The sequence below is a fragment of the Pagrus pagrus genome, assembly GCF_965226575.1.
Source record: "Pagrus pagrus genome assembly, chromosome: 6".
NCBI lineage: Eukaryota > Metazoa > Chordata > Actinopteri > Spariformes > Sparidae > Pagrus > Pagrus pagrus.
Genome location: NC_140190.1, coordinates 21,918,337 through 21,932,376, shown reverse-complemented (window position 1 = coordinate 21,932,376; position 14,040 = coordinate 21,918,337). Strand labels below are relative to the sequence as shown.

Sequence of the window (14,040 nt, the reverse complement as noted above, 5' to 3'; positions counted from 1 at the left end):
TGTAATAATAATAATTTATTTTTTTAGATTTAACGTTTAAAAACTATTTCCTGTACATTGAGAGCATATTTAACTATAATATATATATATATATATATATATATATATATATATATATATATATATAATTCAAAGATGTTATAGTATTTCTTCATCATTTATTTTTTAAATTAGCTAATTTTTTCCACTGGTCATTGGCTGTAATGATACATTCAGTGGTTTTATTGTTAGTTTGTGATGTTTACAGTCAGAATACTTTCTATTGCCCAAAAGTTCTCTCTCACAGGTTTACTTAAAAAGTTGAACCTTTGCTTTGCTTTTTTCCCCCCTTTTTACTAGGATGGCGATTTGTGAAGACCATTAATGTTTTTATTAGAAGATTTTTTGGCTGCTAGGTGAGTATACACTATATAACCCCTGTGACTTGCTTAAATATAGCTACTAGTTTTTCCTGTCATTTTGTTGATTATGAATCTGTTTTAAGTTTATTCCCTGTAATTTAAAGTTAATGTAATGTTGGTTTTGGACAATTCAATGTACCTTATTTCCCCAGGTTAATCCCCTCATTATCAGTCAAGGAGTACATACTTTATGTCTAAAAGGCAAACTAGACTATAAGGCAATTAAAAGATTGAGTTAGTAAGGTAAAATTTGGTCTCTCACACCAAGGCTAACCAATTAAAAGTGAAAGACTGTCATTTTTGTTATCCTATCTCAGGGAACATACAATAAAAAACCTGAGGCTCTGGTAACATTTAAGAAAGGTGATATTTTATTAATTTCAGATTCAAAATAAAAGTATTCACACAAACACATATTGAGTAAATAGGCAAGAATAGCTCTTCACCCTTCAAAAACAAGAATAAAATAAACAAAAAGGAAAAAAAATAAAATAAAGACAGTTGCATTGCCCGCCGCCACTTCACTGTTAACGTGGTTACCGGGAAACATCCCATTCATCAAAAAAATTTAAATCATTTATAGAAAAAAAAAGGAGGAATAAGCACACATCAATAGACTGAAAAAACGATCCGTAGTACTAACAGTAGTACTAGAAGCAGTACTTTTTGTAGTACTAGTAGTAGTTAGCTGTTGAGCTGGAGGTTCCCTCCAAAACTTAACAGCAGACGTGTTACGAACCTGTAACACAGAGAAAAACAGAGCTACAGAGGAAGCCACCTCAGTGTCCAAAATGAACCCGTCAGTTCACCTACAGGGTGACGATTATATCTGTTTATTCCAAGATAACAACATAAATACACCACAATACTTGTTCTCAATACAACCTCATGTGCATCATGAGATCACCACTGTATCTGAAGTACTGTACTGGTACGTTGAAGTTCATTTCGGACCCTGGCGCCCGCCCTCTTTGTGTACCCACTAAACTGTAACTTGAGCCCTCACTGGGTTAAATGCATCAAACTGGAGGTAGAGGTAGATTTTCCTGAGAAGTTTGTAAAAGACAAGATCTTTGTTTTTTTTAAAGTTCTGAAGTTAACTCGAAGACACGTGAAGCCCCCCACATCAAGTCACATGCTTCCCCAAAGTAATCACATTATTATCATAATCATTAATTAATCTGCTCCAAATGTAATCTCTGTGTGCCGGGGTTGCTACAGCAAAATCCAGGAAGGAAAATAAAAATTTAAAAAGCAAGGAGAGAGCAAAATAAAATATATAAACATGATATAATTCACAGCCCTAAAAAGCCATATTTTAGAAATATTCTATTTAATTAATCTTAGTAATACAGGTTAATTCATACAATTGTCACAGCAGAAGGCATCTTGTTATTTCTCATCATCATTTTCTTCATGAAGTCAGTGGTGAAGTCCAGTCGAGAGCCCCGAAACCCCACATGCACCTTAACCCGTAAATGTCGCAGCATGTCTCATGTTGGCAACATGTGGGAACAGGAGTCAGAGGCAAACCTTTTCATGCAAGACACTCTGGACTTATTTCAAAAGGTTCTTAAAGCTACAGCTCTGGTGGGAGTAAAAGCAGCAAATATTTAAATGTCTTTCTTATGACAGTTTGACATTGAGCGAGCAGGACAGCCACAGAGACTCAGAGGGTTTGTGCTGATTGGAAGCTGCAGACAAAAGCACTACATTTGCTACTTATGTTGTCGGGAAATCAAACTCAGAGACAAACAAAAAGCATTTGATGAAATTAGTCCAGCTAAGTCATTGTTCTGATCTGTACAAGAGCACATGAATGCACCAAACAAGCAGACTTTTGAAATCAATGCAAGCTTTTACACAATAATGTAATGGTGACAGGAAATGAAGCCTATGATTGAACATACAGACACATAAATGCAGCTGAAGATAAAAGCCTGAGACCAAATCTGCTCAAAACGCAGAGTTGCGACTGATCCACCATTCAAAGCTACTTTAATGTTTTTTTTAAATACCAGATGTGGAGGAATCTGCCTGAACACAGGATGATTGATTAATGATTGTTTACTGTGTCTTTAACAAGTAAATACGCTCTTTAAGTGACTGACCTCTCTGATTTTACCGTTCCATGATGATCTAAACGCAATTGATGAGGCTTTGTCACCTCAACAAGGAAGAAATAAAGATATGAACACTTAAAATATGCCTTTTATTTTTAAAGTAAATGGTCGTACTGAAGACATTACATTTTCTCAGCCTACATTGTTCCAGTGTTTCTGAAAATACCAGATTTGGAGGAACCTGCCTGATCACAGATACAGGAAATGTTTCCATTCAGGAAATCTAACTGATTGTGCGTCATAACAAAACCTTCCACTGAGGGGAGCTCTCAGTAAAGAGGTTGAACTGAGTCTGCATCCATGCTGACATCTGTGGTCCCGAAATTGATTAAAGGTGAGAGCCACATTTTTCAGCTGATATCTGATTGCCTGAGGTTTTTAAATCCTGTTTCAGAAGTCAAAGTCTTATCGACAACGTTGTGATGAGGTTTTCCTGCGCGGACCTTCAACAGGCCTCTCAGTTGCGGCTGAGGCAAATAAATCTGCCAAAGCTTCAGTTCTTGAGGTAGAAACAGGGCTCGATTGTAGATGAAGGGATGTCAGAGTGTTTGGAGGTATTCAGTGTTGTCCCCTGATTGTCGCTACCACGCAATTAAAAAGATGCTGCCGCACACGTTACTGAAAGAGAGAGAGCTGCAGTACCTCCGCTGTTCAAATGCAAATACCTCACAGAGCCTGTCAATAGATATACAATAAACATGGATCCACTGAAGGGGGCCAGGTGCTTGAATGTTGCCTCAGGGGCCAAAAGGTCGCAGGGTCAAATCTTAAAAAAAGCAACGTTGATCCTTTAGATCAGTATTGATTGAATTTTGTTATCTCCAGCAGCCCTCCCCCAACCCAATGCTTTCAGCCTCAGCATGTCTCTATTTGATTGTCAGCTATTACCAGCTACTGTGACATCTGCTTCTCATACAGAAACAGACAGAAACAGAGGGAAATTCTGGGCTTTTTGAGTTTCACTAAAGCAAAAACATTGGAATATATGAGATTTAGAGCAGCATCACGCATAGTGTTTGTTTCTTTTCATCTCTTTTTAAATTGTGGGTCTTTTTGTCATAGTTACAGCCTATATATACCTATATATCTAAAGGTTAGTATAGCAAGTATACATTACACATTACCGCATTCTAGAAACGTCTACATAGCTGCTTCAAAATCTTACTAACTGAGTCTGTTGTACCCTATAAAGTAGCGCTAACTAGCCTCATAGGCATAACTGCTGTCTGTTTGGCCTCCGACTCCAGTGGAAATCATGAGATTTTATGAGATTAAGCTACGGTTACATCATCTATTCAAAAAGTATTTAATTAGGGATGAATTTCTCTTAACTTAAACGTACAAGAGAGCTGAAGAAATGATTTGCAGATACTGTGTTTTCGATTAGAGCGCAACATTCGTTTCTAGTTGTTTTTTTTTAAAGTTGTGTCATAATGATTAATAAAATGAATTAAGTTTTTACAGCTTATATGTCTGTTTCAAAGTTCGGCTACGAGCCTTCAAACTTCACTTTCTTCTATATTTCACTGTTTCTGGAGTTACTCGCAGACTTTGTAAGCAAGTATGGATGAGTGCTTTACCCACTGATCTAAGGCAAAAAGATCTAAATGTGACGACTGTAATGTGACCTGGCTAATTTAAAGAATGCCGACACTACAGCAACAAGACCCAGATTGTGAGATAAAGAGATTTTAAGATGACCTCTGTTAGCTACATGTGCAGAAAAATGCAGAAAAGCCAGTTAAGCATTAGCGTGCATCTGTCCACGGCTGTCGACACAACTCATCCGTCTAAAGTGAGGAAGCAGAGCCTGTTTAATAAGTTACATTTTTCACTGTAGAAATAAAGTGCCTTCCTCTGTAACAAATCTACACTGAGAACCAAGATGTGAGTTTTAAAATTAAACCAAAAATCATTATGTAAACAATGCATTTGACTACCGGCATCTCCTCTTTATCTATATCTTTGTATGATCTCCCACCGATGTAAGGCTGCTGACACAAAGCTGTAATCTCACACTGACTGCAGTTTCAGTTCTGCTAAATGTTTCTCACATATAAAAACAATTGGTTAAGTTAAGCCTCTGTGGTCGGGTTTAAAAAGCAGCATCACACTACGACCCAGTGAAAATAATGCAGATGTAGGGGAAAGAGAAAGCTGATGTGAAAGCTAGTTAGACGATGTTGTTGCTGCCTTAACATCAGCCTTAAAATAGACTGAATAGACTTCATAAACAAAAACACATAGTGGCACCAACGACAGGTAAGTTAAACCAGACTGTGTTATCCAAACTGTGCCACCTTTAGCTGAGAAAAGCTGCAGTTTTGGCACTTGTGCCACCTGCAGGAAACAACTGTTACAACTGTCGTTCTGCCTTTTTATAACTTCTGTTTGTGGGTGTTTGAGGGTTTGCACTTATTATTTTAAACTGTCAAAACAAGCTTCGGTAACACGGTTCACAAAGTTCTGTATTTGAACTATAAACTCTGGAGCTTCTGAAATAACATATCTGTTGACACTGAAAAAACATTCAGTATCTGTCCTGACTATGTTTATTGGTAGATCAGTGACTCTTTCTCCAAATAATTAACATCTCAGCTCACTCTGAAGGTCAGGTGCCGGAGGAAGCTTAAGGATTAATGGAGGAAGGTAACAGTTGTTGGAGTTATGTTTCTGTTTGAATGTGTAATAACCACTGAAGGTTAGTATGACACAATGATTCTACATGATTATTTATTTATAGTGCGATGGCCACAGCGCCCTGTGTAGTTTGTGTATGTTTGTATGTGTGTGTGTGTTGTGTACCCTCAGCTGGGTGGAGCTGAGGTACTTCTGTGGTAACCGGGAACATCTGGCCAGAGTTCCTTAATTATTTAAGCCTGCCCGCCCAGACGCCAGTGTGTCGACCCCTTCACCACTAACCAAGCTCTGTTCACCACTGTTTTCTATACTGACCTCGAACCTCATTGCACTTATTATTGTTATTATCACCCATTATCACGAAAGGCGCTCTATAAGTAAAGTTGGTCTGACAGATACCACAGATTTTTATAGAGTCAGAAAGTGAACGCAGAGATGGCCTCTCTTCAGTCCAAAGAGAATCGCTCGCCTGAGGCATACGCCAGAAAGGACTTTACATTGTGACGACGTCACAGATTTGTAAATCGCTTGGGATGACATTATGTCTGTTACTTTCTTAAAAGATGATCCAGTTTACCCTCGGCTAAAGGTGATAAAAATGGCTGCCACTTAGACACTCTTCCAAAGCAAAAAAGACTTTTACGGAACGACCGCAGCCCTTACAACGACCCTTTGTGAAGAAGCTAAATGTAGATAAGTCAGTTTGTGAGTCAGTTTTAAAAGGTCCACCGTGTGGAATTTAGGGCATCTAGCAGTGTAGATGCAGATTGCAACCAATGAAATACCCCCTGCCTCACCTTCAGCTATGGTGACTGATAACAAAAACATTACTGTTGGTATTTTATGTTCTATATTTTGATCGGATTTCCTCAGAAAATGCTTTATTGAAACATAACTCAACCAATGAGATATCGTCTCTGCCCCTAACAAACGTTTGAAAAAATCCACGTAAAGCTCCATTTTTCTTCCTTGAAAGTAATAAAACAAGTGAGGTCGGACAGGTCGCTCCTGTGCCTCACGATTTTGCTAAACTTTTAAGATTCACTTTTAATGATCATATGTCTCTTTGGATGAGAGTCGTTGGCTGCCTGAGTATAAAGACTACTTCTCAGAACTGACCAGTGTTTGTGTAGCAGCTGGTGGTGATTTCCCACCAAGAAGCGAGTCCAGAATCAAAGCCGCGACAGCCATCTGGTGATATTTGACTGGAACAGTAAAAACTGATTAGACGGAGGTACTGCTTGCTCTCTGGTCATCTCATGCTGTGTTAAGGCCTCAGAACAGCACCCACATACAAAGCCTGATTTACTTCCTAACGTCAGTAGGAATGAGGCTGCTTTGCGTTGGGGGTGGGGTCGGGGGGAGTTGAGTAACAATATTTAACAGCCAACAGTCCAGAGAGGTAACACAGGTTAAAGTTCAAAAAGCTGAATGATTGAAAGACACAACTACTTCTGAATGATCTCCACTCTGGCTGATTTAACTTTTTTTAAATCTAACCTCAATGAGTGGTCGCGCAGACGCTAAAAGACACAAGTCGCAGCTACGATTACCTCTGAGCTCAAGTTGTCGAAAGCCCCTATTAAGCAACATCTCAAAACAGTCAGAGGATCACAAGACATTCTCGGTTATATCCTTGACAGGTGACGAGCTAGTCCTTGTCACAGGCCAGGATAAGAAGCACTTGGATCAGAAGAAGCACTAAGTCATGCAAAACACAAAGCTGAAACAAAAAATAACAGCATCTGTAATCTATAACACAAAAAGCAAAACAACAAAACGAGTTGAAATAACTGCCAGAAGTTTCCTGACACCTGATTGTCCATGTGAGCGTCTCCACAATGATGAGGATTTAGTGGATACATGACTCCTGTGAATTCACAACAGGATATCGCAGCTTTCCCGCAACACTCCCGATCGCTGAAGGGCTTTATCTACAAATACGGGCATGAATCTGACCTTAAGACAATCACTCCACTAGAAGGCCGAGTTAGAAAAAAGGATAAAAATTTGATCTTTCTGCAGAGAAAGATGTTGAAAAGCACTGTGCTGTCAAGATATTGTACAAAGCAATTAGCAGACGGACACCTGAGAACAATCGAAAAAATGTATTATTCACAACAGGAAGAGTCTGTGTGGACGCCACTGAGGCTCAGACAGTCCAGCGTGTTTAGGTGCAGCGAGAGGAAAAAACCTCACAAGGGTTTTAGGTCATTGTCCCTCCTGCACGACTGACCTTAATCATACAAACAGCCATTTTGAACACTAAGCTTGACAATTAACATGCGAGATTGGCGTAGATGTGGATTGAACTGGCTTCATGTCAACAAACAGGTGAGGATTTGGATAAAAATCAGCAAGCGGTCTCAGGAAGAGGAGCCACATAAGCTGCTTTAATTCAGCAGGGACGTCAGCGACGTAGCATTCTAGCTAATCAGCTGCTACCTAGACTCTGGTAGCAATCGATAACGGACCTAATGTGTTTAAAAACTGAACCAATATCCCTGCATATTCTTGAAATTCAGCTATTGATTTGATGTGTATCTGGGTACACAACAGGAGCGCAGACCTGCACTCCACACAGAGATCCAAAATGGCTGCCATGTGAATAAGGTTATAAGGTTTTCCACAAAATGAGGTCACAACGGTACATTGTTATATGCCCTGAAGAAACAACATATACCTTTAAAGCTTTTCTGATTAAAAATAGAGGATATTCATATTTTCTTTTTTTTTAATATAATTCTAAATATATAGATTATTTTTTCCTGCAGTGAGAGGATTGTTAAAGATTTAAATGATAAAACACAATAAGGAGAATAACAATAATGATAATAATGACAATGAAAAGATAAAATAAAATAAAAAAATCTCTCCCCTAGAGGATAAAACATCGCTGTCAATCAGTAGCTGTGTCTGTGTGTAAACAGTGCATTACCCTTTCTAGTTATTACCTTCTCTTTTGTTCTCCGATAATCTGTACATTTATGCAGAAATAAATAATTCACAGGTTGTGCATACATATTTGTTTAGCATATACTGGCTCTCAGTTGGGATAGTTTTTTTTTTTTTCCGAAATCATTTTTGGCTATGAAGAACAAGAGAGGTGAGTTGGTGAGAGAAAACCTGAGATAGTGTACTTCAAGTGATGTGAGTTTCAGTTTGTGTCTGTACAGTTTATGGTTCTTTTCTTTTTGGCATAGATTATGTAGAAAATGAGGTTGATTTTTGGCTTTACTTAGCGTGGTAATTAAAAAAAATAAACGGGGAAAGGCTGGGGGGTTTGTTAAGACAATGAGTTGCTGGAGGTTGAGGTAGGTGTGTTGAGCTGCTGCTGCAGCTGCTGTGGAGCTACGACGCGACTGCTGACGGTCTTGTTGGAGAGTGACGATCCAGACGCACCGGACAAGGCTGACCCTGCTGCTGCCTGAGCAAAAAGAACACCTGGACAGAGAAAGGTACAAGAAGGCCAAAAATGAAGGTCAGAATACAAAATATGCCTGCTGAAATTAATCTCCATTTTGAAATCAAACTTATAGGAATAGTTGCACATTTTGGGGAAAAACACTCATTTGCTTGTTTCCCCACAGCTAACCTGGTGCTGTCCAAAGTTACTTAAACTGGCAACAGGTGACTTTTTTGAAGAAGAGAATTTTTTTCCCCTGGTGACTCTTTCTAGGTAACGACATTGCAACTGGAATAAGTGTGGAAAGTACACTGCAAAAGAAAAAGAACCCCGCGGATGGAGGAAGGAAGGGCATTCACGCGATGGTGTTGTATCAAAGTCTGTTCCCTCGCTGATACGTGTTTCCTCTTACCAGTAGCCATGTTTTTATGAATTATGCTTATTCACTCTGGAATTCCTTCATCACATGACAGCGTTACTCACCAGTGTACACCACTCCATTGAGCTCCACCGACATGCTGATGCTGCTCGTGCCGTTGGTGGTGAGATTCAGGGCCGAGTCCTGCCTGGCTTCTGTGAGGAAGACAACCGAGATGTAGAAACAGTCACTTATCATGTAGTTTTATTCAGTATAAAGACTACAAGATGTCTTTTCAGTCCAGCGTTAACTGTGTATAAACTAAACAAACTTAAGCAACTCAAAATCACAATACTCTCTCAGAACAGAAACATTTCCTGAAAACATGAAATTCAGCATTTCTCTGAAGTCACCTGTATTGTCAGTACTGAGAAACAGTTTGCGTGTTCCATCAGATAGACAGAAACCAAGACAAACACTGCTATACGATCAAAGAAGGGAATCCCCACGCAGACTGACACACATGTTCTGTATGCATGCATGCATGCATCTGCTTCTATAAGTAAAACGGGTCAACATATAGTCCTTCCTCCTCACGGTTTGGTGCTGTGGCTTGTGGTGAGCTAACAAGAATGTCTTAAGGTACAAACTGCGAGGAAGAATGCTCACATTGTCTGAATGTCTTGGAAACTCCAGCGTGAGTTCAGTACCTTGGTTATTGATGCGGATGTTCATGGGTATCTGAGCAGTCATGGCTAGCAGGTTGTGTTGTAGAGCTCTCTGCAGCAGTCGGTGCTGTTCCTCAGCTGGCAGTGCCATCTTCTTCTCTGGAGGCTCGCCGGCCTCCAGCTTGTCCCTCAGCTGCTCCAGAGCCGCCACCTGAGCCGCCATTGCTGCCTGAGCCGCTGCCGCCTGCACGGCAGCCATCGACTGACCCGCAAAGGCTCCCACTGGCAAACGAGCCATACCGATTCCCGGCAGCGAATGGCCTGCCTCCTCTTCTGACCCGACACCACAGAGAGGGAGACGGGGGAATTAACTCAAGCAAACTTAAATACTGCTAATGAGTAATGCAGACAGGATAAAAATGTCATTCCTCCCTGAGCACACTGACAGAAAAACTGCTGGTTCTCCCCAGCTGAATCTCACCTTTCTTGATCTTATGGATGGGGGTCAGCGAGGCCCCATTGGTGCCCACCTGCAGGCCCACACTGGGCGTGGGGAGCTTGGGCGACGAGAGCATGGTGGGCGTGCCGTTGGGCGAGTACGTGAAGAGGGAGCTGCCGAAGCTCTGTCGTCGGCCCTCCCGCCGATTACTGTCGATGGCTGCCTGGAGCTCGTTGGGGTTGCTCAGACCCCTCTTATCACATTCATATGGGTACAGGTACTTCATGTATCTGAAGGGAACACAATGTTGTTATAGTGAGCCACTGGGGCGCCCCAAAGACAACAACATTTTCACAGAAATACTGAACTAAAAGTTGTCAGTCCATTTTTATTTTGACCATTTGTTCATAAATTTGTCTCTTAAAAGTCCACAAACGTTAAGTAAATACAGAATGAAATTAAATTTGTAGTACCCTTTATCAGCTCTGATATACACAAGATATTGAGTGATGGACAATAACTTGTAGCAATAGAAGGAGATGCTCCTGAAGATAATCTTGAAATTGCAGCTCTCACTCTGATATTAATGGATCTGTGAGACAGCTAATGAGGAGTGAGAGCGTGCTGCCATTTGAACCAACTACAGGAAATGGCTTCGAACACAGAGGTTAATTGGTCAAACGAAATGGTTGTTGACATCCGATAGCCAGCAGCTCCACATGCTTGAAACGCTCAGCAGAACAAACGGTTTATGAGTGTGGAGAGTGGTGGATAGCTACAGATACAGAAATCAGAAGTTTTATTGATCTCTATTCTGGCAGAATAACAGAAATCAAAACTGTCCAATACGGTTTGTTTACAGGCGCTTGTGGTTTGTAACTGACAGTTTCAATCCAAACAAACAGCAAAGAGTCACTAAGTAAGTAAGAAAGATTTTCAGCTACAAATCAGATCAAAGAAAAAAGACGTGACGTGTGATCACACCAGTGTGTGTGTGTGTGTGTGTGTGTGTGTGTGTGTGTGTGTGTGTGTGTGCGCGCATGTGTGTGTACTCACTGTGTGCGGAGGGTGAAGGCTGCACTGGTGATTGAGGTAGGCAGGTTGAGTCCCTTGGTGATCTCCCTCCACAGTTTCTTGTTGATGACCTCCACCAGGCCGCCCTTCTCTGTTACCAGCCTATAGAGCATGTACAGATCCAGGACCTGTTTGGCCATGATGGGAATACGATTCACTGGGGTTCCTGGAATAATACACACACACACACACACACACACACACACACACACACACACACACACACACACACACAGACACAGACACACACACAGGGAAACTCATTTTCATATCAGCAGAAATGTGTAATACGCTGGTCCTTGCTGGGAATCTTTGGGGTTTGACACAAGAGCAGACGACAGGTAGAGGTTGCTTTAACCATTTCACCAGCCAATTACTCATTTTAAGCTGATCAGGACTCAGAATGACGCTGCTGAGGTGTCATGACATTCACATTTGCTTCCCCCTGAAAAGGAAGCTATCTCGGGCTGGATGTTCTTTTGATTTTTCACCTTGAGAAGAAACACACAGCAAGGAGCACACCTGCATGATCTTCAATGGAAGTCCGTCAAATGTATCAAAATTCAGTCGTGACTTTTGAAGGGATTGTACAAGGAATCTGGAAACAAACTTTTGCTGTGAAACTCCAGAAACTCTGTTCTGGGGTCTATGAAACCTCACCTGACTTTCCATGGTCATGAGAGTAAGCAGATAATAACTGAAATGTCAATGTTGGGTGAACTAACTTTAACATGTAGAGCATTTAAATGCGTGTCTCAAAATATACACCCAGTATTTGAGTGGTTAACATTATTCAACCTGACCAGGTCATTCTTGTCATCAAACTAGAGAGGACATGAGTGTGTGTTAATGACAAACCAAGTTTGACTCAAAATGCCTTGGGACAAGACTTAATCAATACCTACAATTCTGAGTTAATCTGTGACAAATGTCCTTTTCCCATCAAGGAAAATCAAAGCCTTCATTAATCTTGGTTTTTCCCTTCACATAGTGATTCTAACAGGCCCATGTTTAATATAAACTATAATCAATCCTCCATTTCCACATAAAGGAGTAATGCCTAAGTTATCTGTACGACCTGCAGATGGCGCTGTCACATTCCCAGAGCAGACTCGTCAGATCCGCCCACTGCCGGTGGCTCCGATACTGTAAACATGTAGTGCTGGTGGTTTTTCAGTTGTGAGCACATGTCTGTTGTCTCTCATGCCAAACGTCTGCACGTTGATATGATCAAGCCATGAGTCAAATTAACAAGGTTCATGGTATTTATGAGGGTGGAAACATGGGAAATGAGTCGTTGCAGCCAATACATGCAAATACATCATTGCACAATTCATAATTCCCTCATGAGTGGTCCGGATTAGGACAAACTGGATTTTTTTTTTGTCTTAGTTTGCTGTTCTTGTGTGTGTCATCTGTGTGAAGACCCTGAACGATGGCTGAGTCAGTGTTTGTGAGAGTGTGTGTGTGTGTGTGTGTGTGTGTGTGTGTGTGTAGCGTTGTCAGGCAGTTGTGTGGACAAGCAGCAGGATGGGAAGGTAAACCAATCCACTCCCAGGCATTGATACGATGTGTGCCTTCTAGTTATAGCCTGGGAACGACGAGGGGCTGCGCAGCCATAAAGCAATCATCTCCGAAATGAATAAAGACCCCACCCATGCAAGTGAAAGATGAGTAGCGGGTGCTGTGTCGTATATCAGAGAGAGAGACAGGGGGAGGGAGGGAGATCCTCTCTATGTATCCAACTACTCCGTAACACTGGCTCAGAGATATAACATGACAAGATAAGAAAGGATGTAGGTTTTACTTAAATGAGTGAGAGCAACACAAACACATGGTTACATACCTCGTTTTTGCATGAAGCTGAAGAGGTCGTCCAAAAACTCTTTTCTCTTTGGGTCTCTATCCAGTTCATACAGCTGTGGAGAGGAAGAGGAGAGAGAAAGATGAAGCAACAACTCATGATTTTATATCTGACAACAGCAAATACATTTTTTTTTAAAATACCAGGGTGAATATCTGACGGAAAATCTTCTCAATGCTTCCACTGTTACCATGACAACACGTGCCATAACGTGTGGCAGGCAGATGTTTACTAAGCAAACATATAAAAAACAAAATCTGGACCGTTATCTTTAAAGAATCTGTCATGAGAAACCAATAAACGATCAGAGGACGAGACGACAGAGAGAGAAACATAAAGAAATGCCGTGGACCGGTCTGACTTGATGAGAACCTGATGTGGGTCTGGCTGCTGGCGGGGCCCCGGGCTCTGGAAAGTTCGGTGAAAGTTAGCTGTAAAAATGGGGCGCCCGCTCAGGGGGAGTACAGTGAGGCCATTGAGCCTGCAGTTGTTTTTCCAGCCCAGTTCTCCAGTGTGATAGTGAAATATCTTGTTGTTATGGGTCACACACACTTGATGCTAACTTGGAAACGCTCGTAGGTGAGCGAGCAGAGATGCAGCATCTGTATCTAACCCATGGACACTTCAGCACTGTTATACAACCCCGATTCTCAAAAAAGTACAACAAAACCAGAATCCCATCATTTGAAAATGAACTGTGTTTACCATTAAGGGTTTTATGAAGTGTTCCTGAGCCGATGTAGTAATATACTTTATATAATCATGTGTTTCACAAACGGGTGAACCTCGCCCTGTCGTTCATACTTGCCCTCCCGATTTACCTGGGACACTCCTGTTTTACACCACCCTCTCTCCCGGGGTCATATTAGACAGACAGACTATCTCACCTATTCCCCATTACGTTACCTTTTAAGACCTTTTAATTCCTAATGAACCTGCAGACAGAGCTTTTGCTATCAAAAGTATAGGTCAGTGGTGTGAACAACTTCTCAAAGGAGCAGGGGCAAAACATGAATTAATGAATAAAAAGTTTATCGTTATATGACAGAGATTCACACAGGTTCACG

The 14,040-nt window shown here is 41.1% G+C and overlaps 1 protein-coding gene across 4 annotated transcripts in view; it reads right to left on the bottom strand.

Moving 5' to 3' along the window:
• Positions 1 to 749: 749 nt before the first annotated feature.
• arid3a (AT-rich interactive domain 3A) overlaps positions 750 to 14,040 on the bottom strand; it is a 49,613-nt gene continuing 36,322 nt past the window's right edge. For 3 of the 4 annotated variants that reach the window (XM_084355867.1, XM_084355868.1, XM_084355869.1), the window contains exons 4-9: positions 12,956 to 13,028; positions 11,092 to 11,275; positions 10,078 to 10,325; positions 9,639 to 9,929; positions 9,054 to 9,143; positions 750 to 8,608 (exon numbers count right to left, since the gene is read on the bottom strand). In XM_084355867.1, coding sequence (XP_084211993.1) covers positions 8,451 to 8,608; positions 9,054 to 9,143; positions 9,639 to 9,929; positions 10,078 to 10,325; positions 11,092 to 11,275; positions 12,956 to 13,028 — 1,044 coding nt within the window. In that variant the 3' untranslated portion in view covers positions 750 to 8,450. The remainder of the gene's footprint in view (positions 8,609 to 9,053; positions 9,144 to 9,638; positions 9,930 to 10,077; positions 10,326 to 11,091; positions 11,276 to 12,955; positions 13,029 to 14,040) is intronic. The other variant, XM_084355870.1, reaches the window with a different exon arrangement.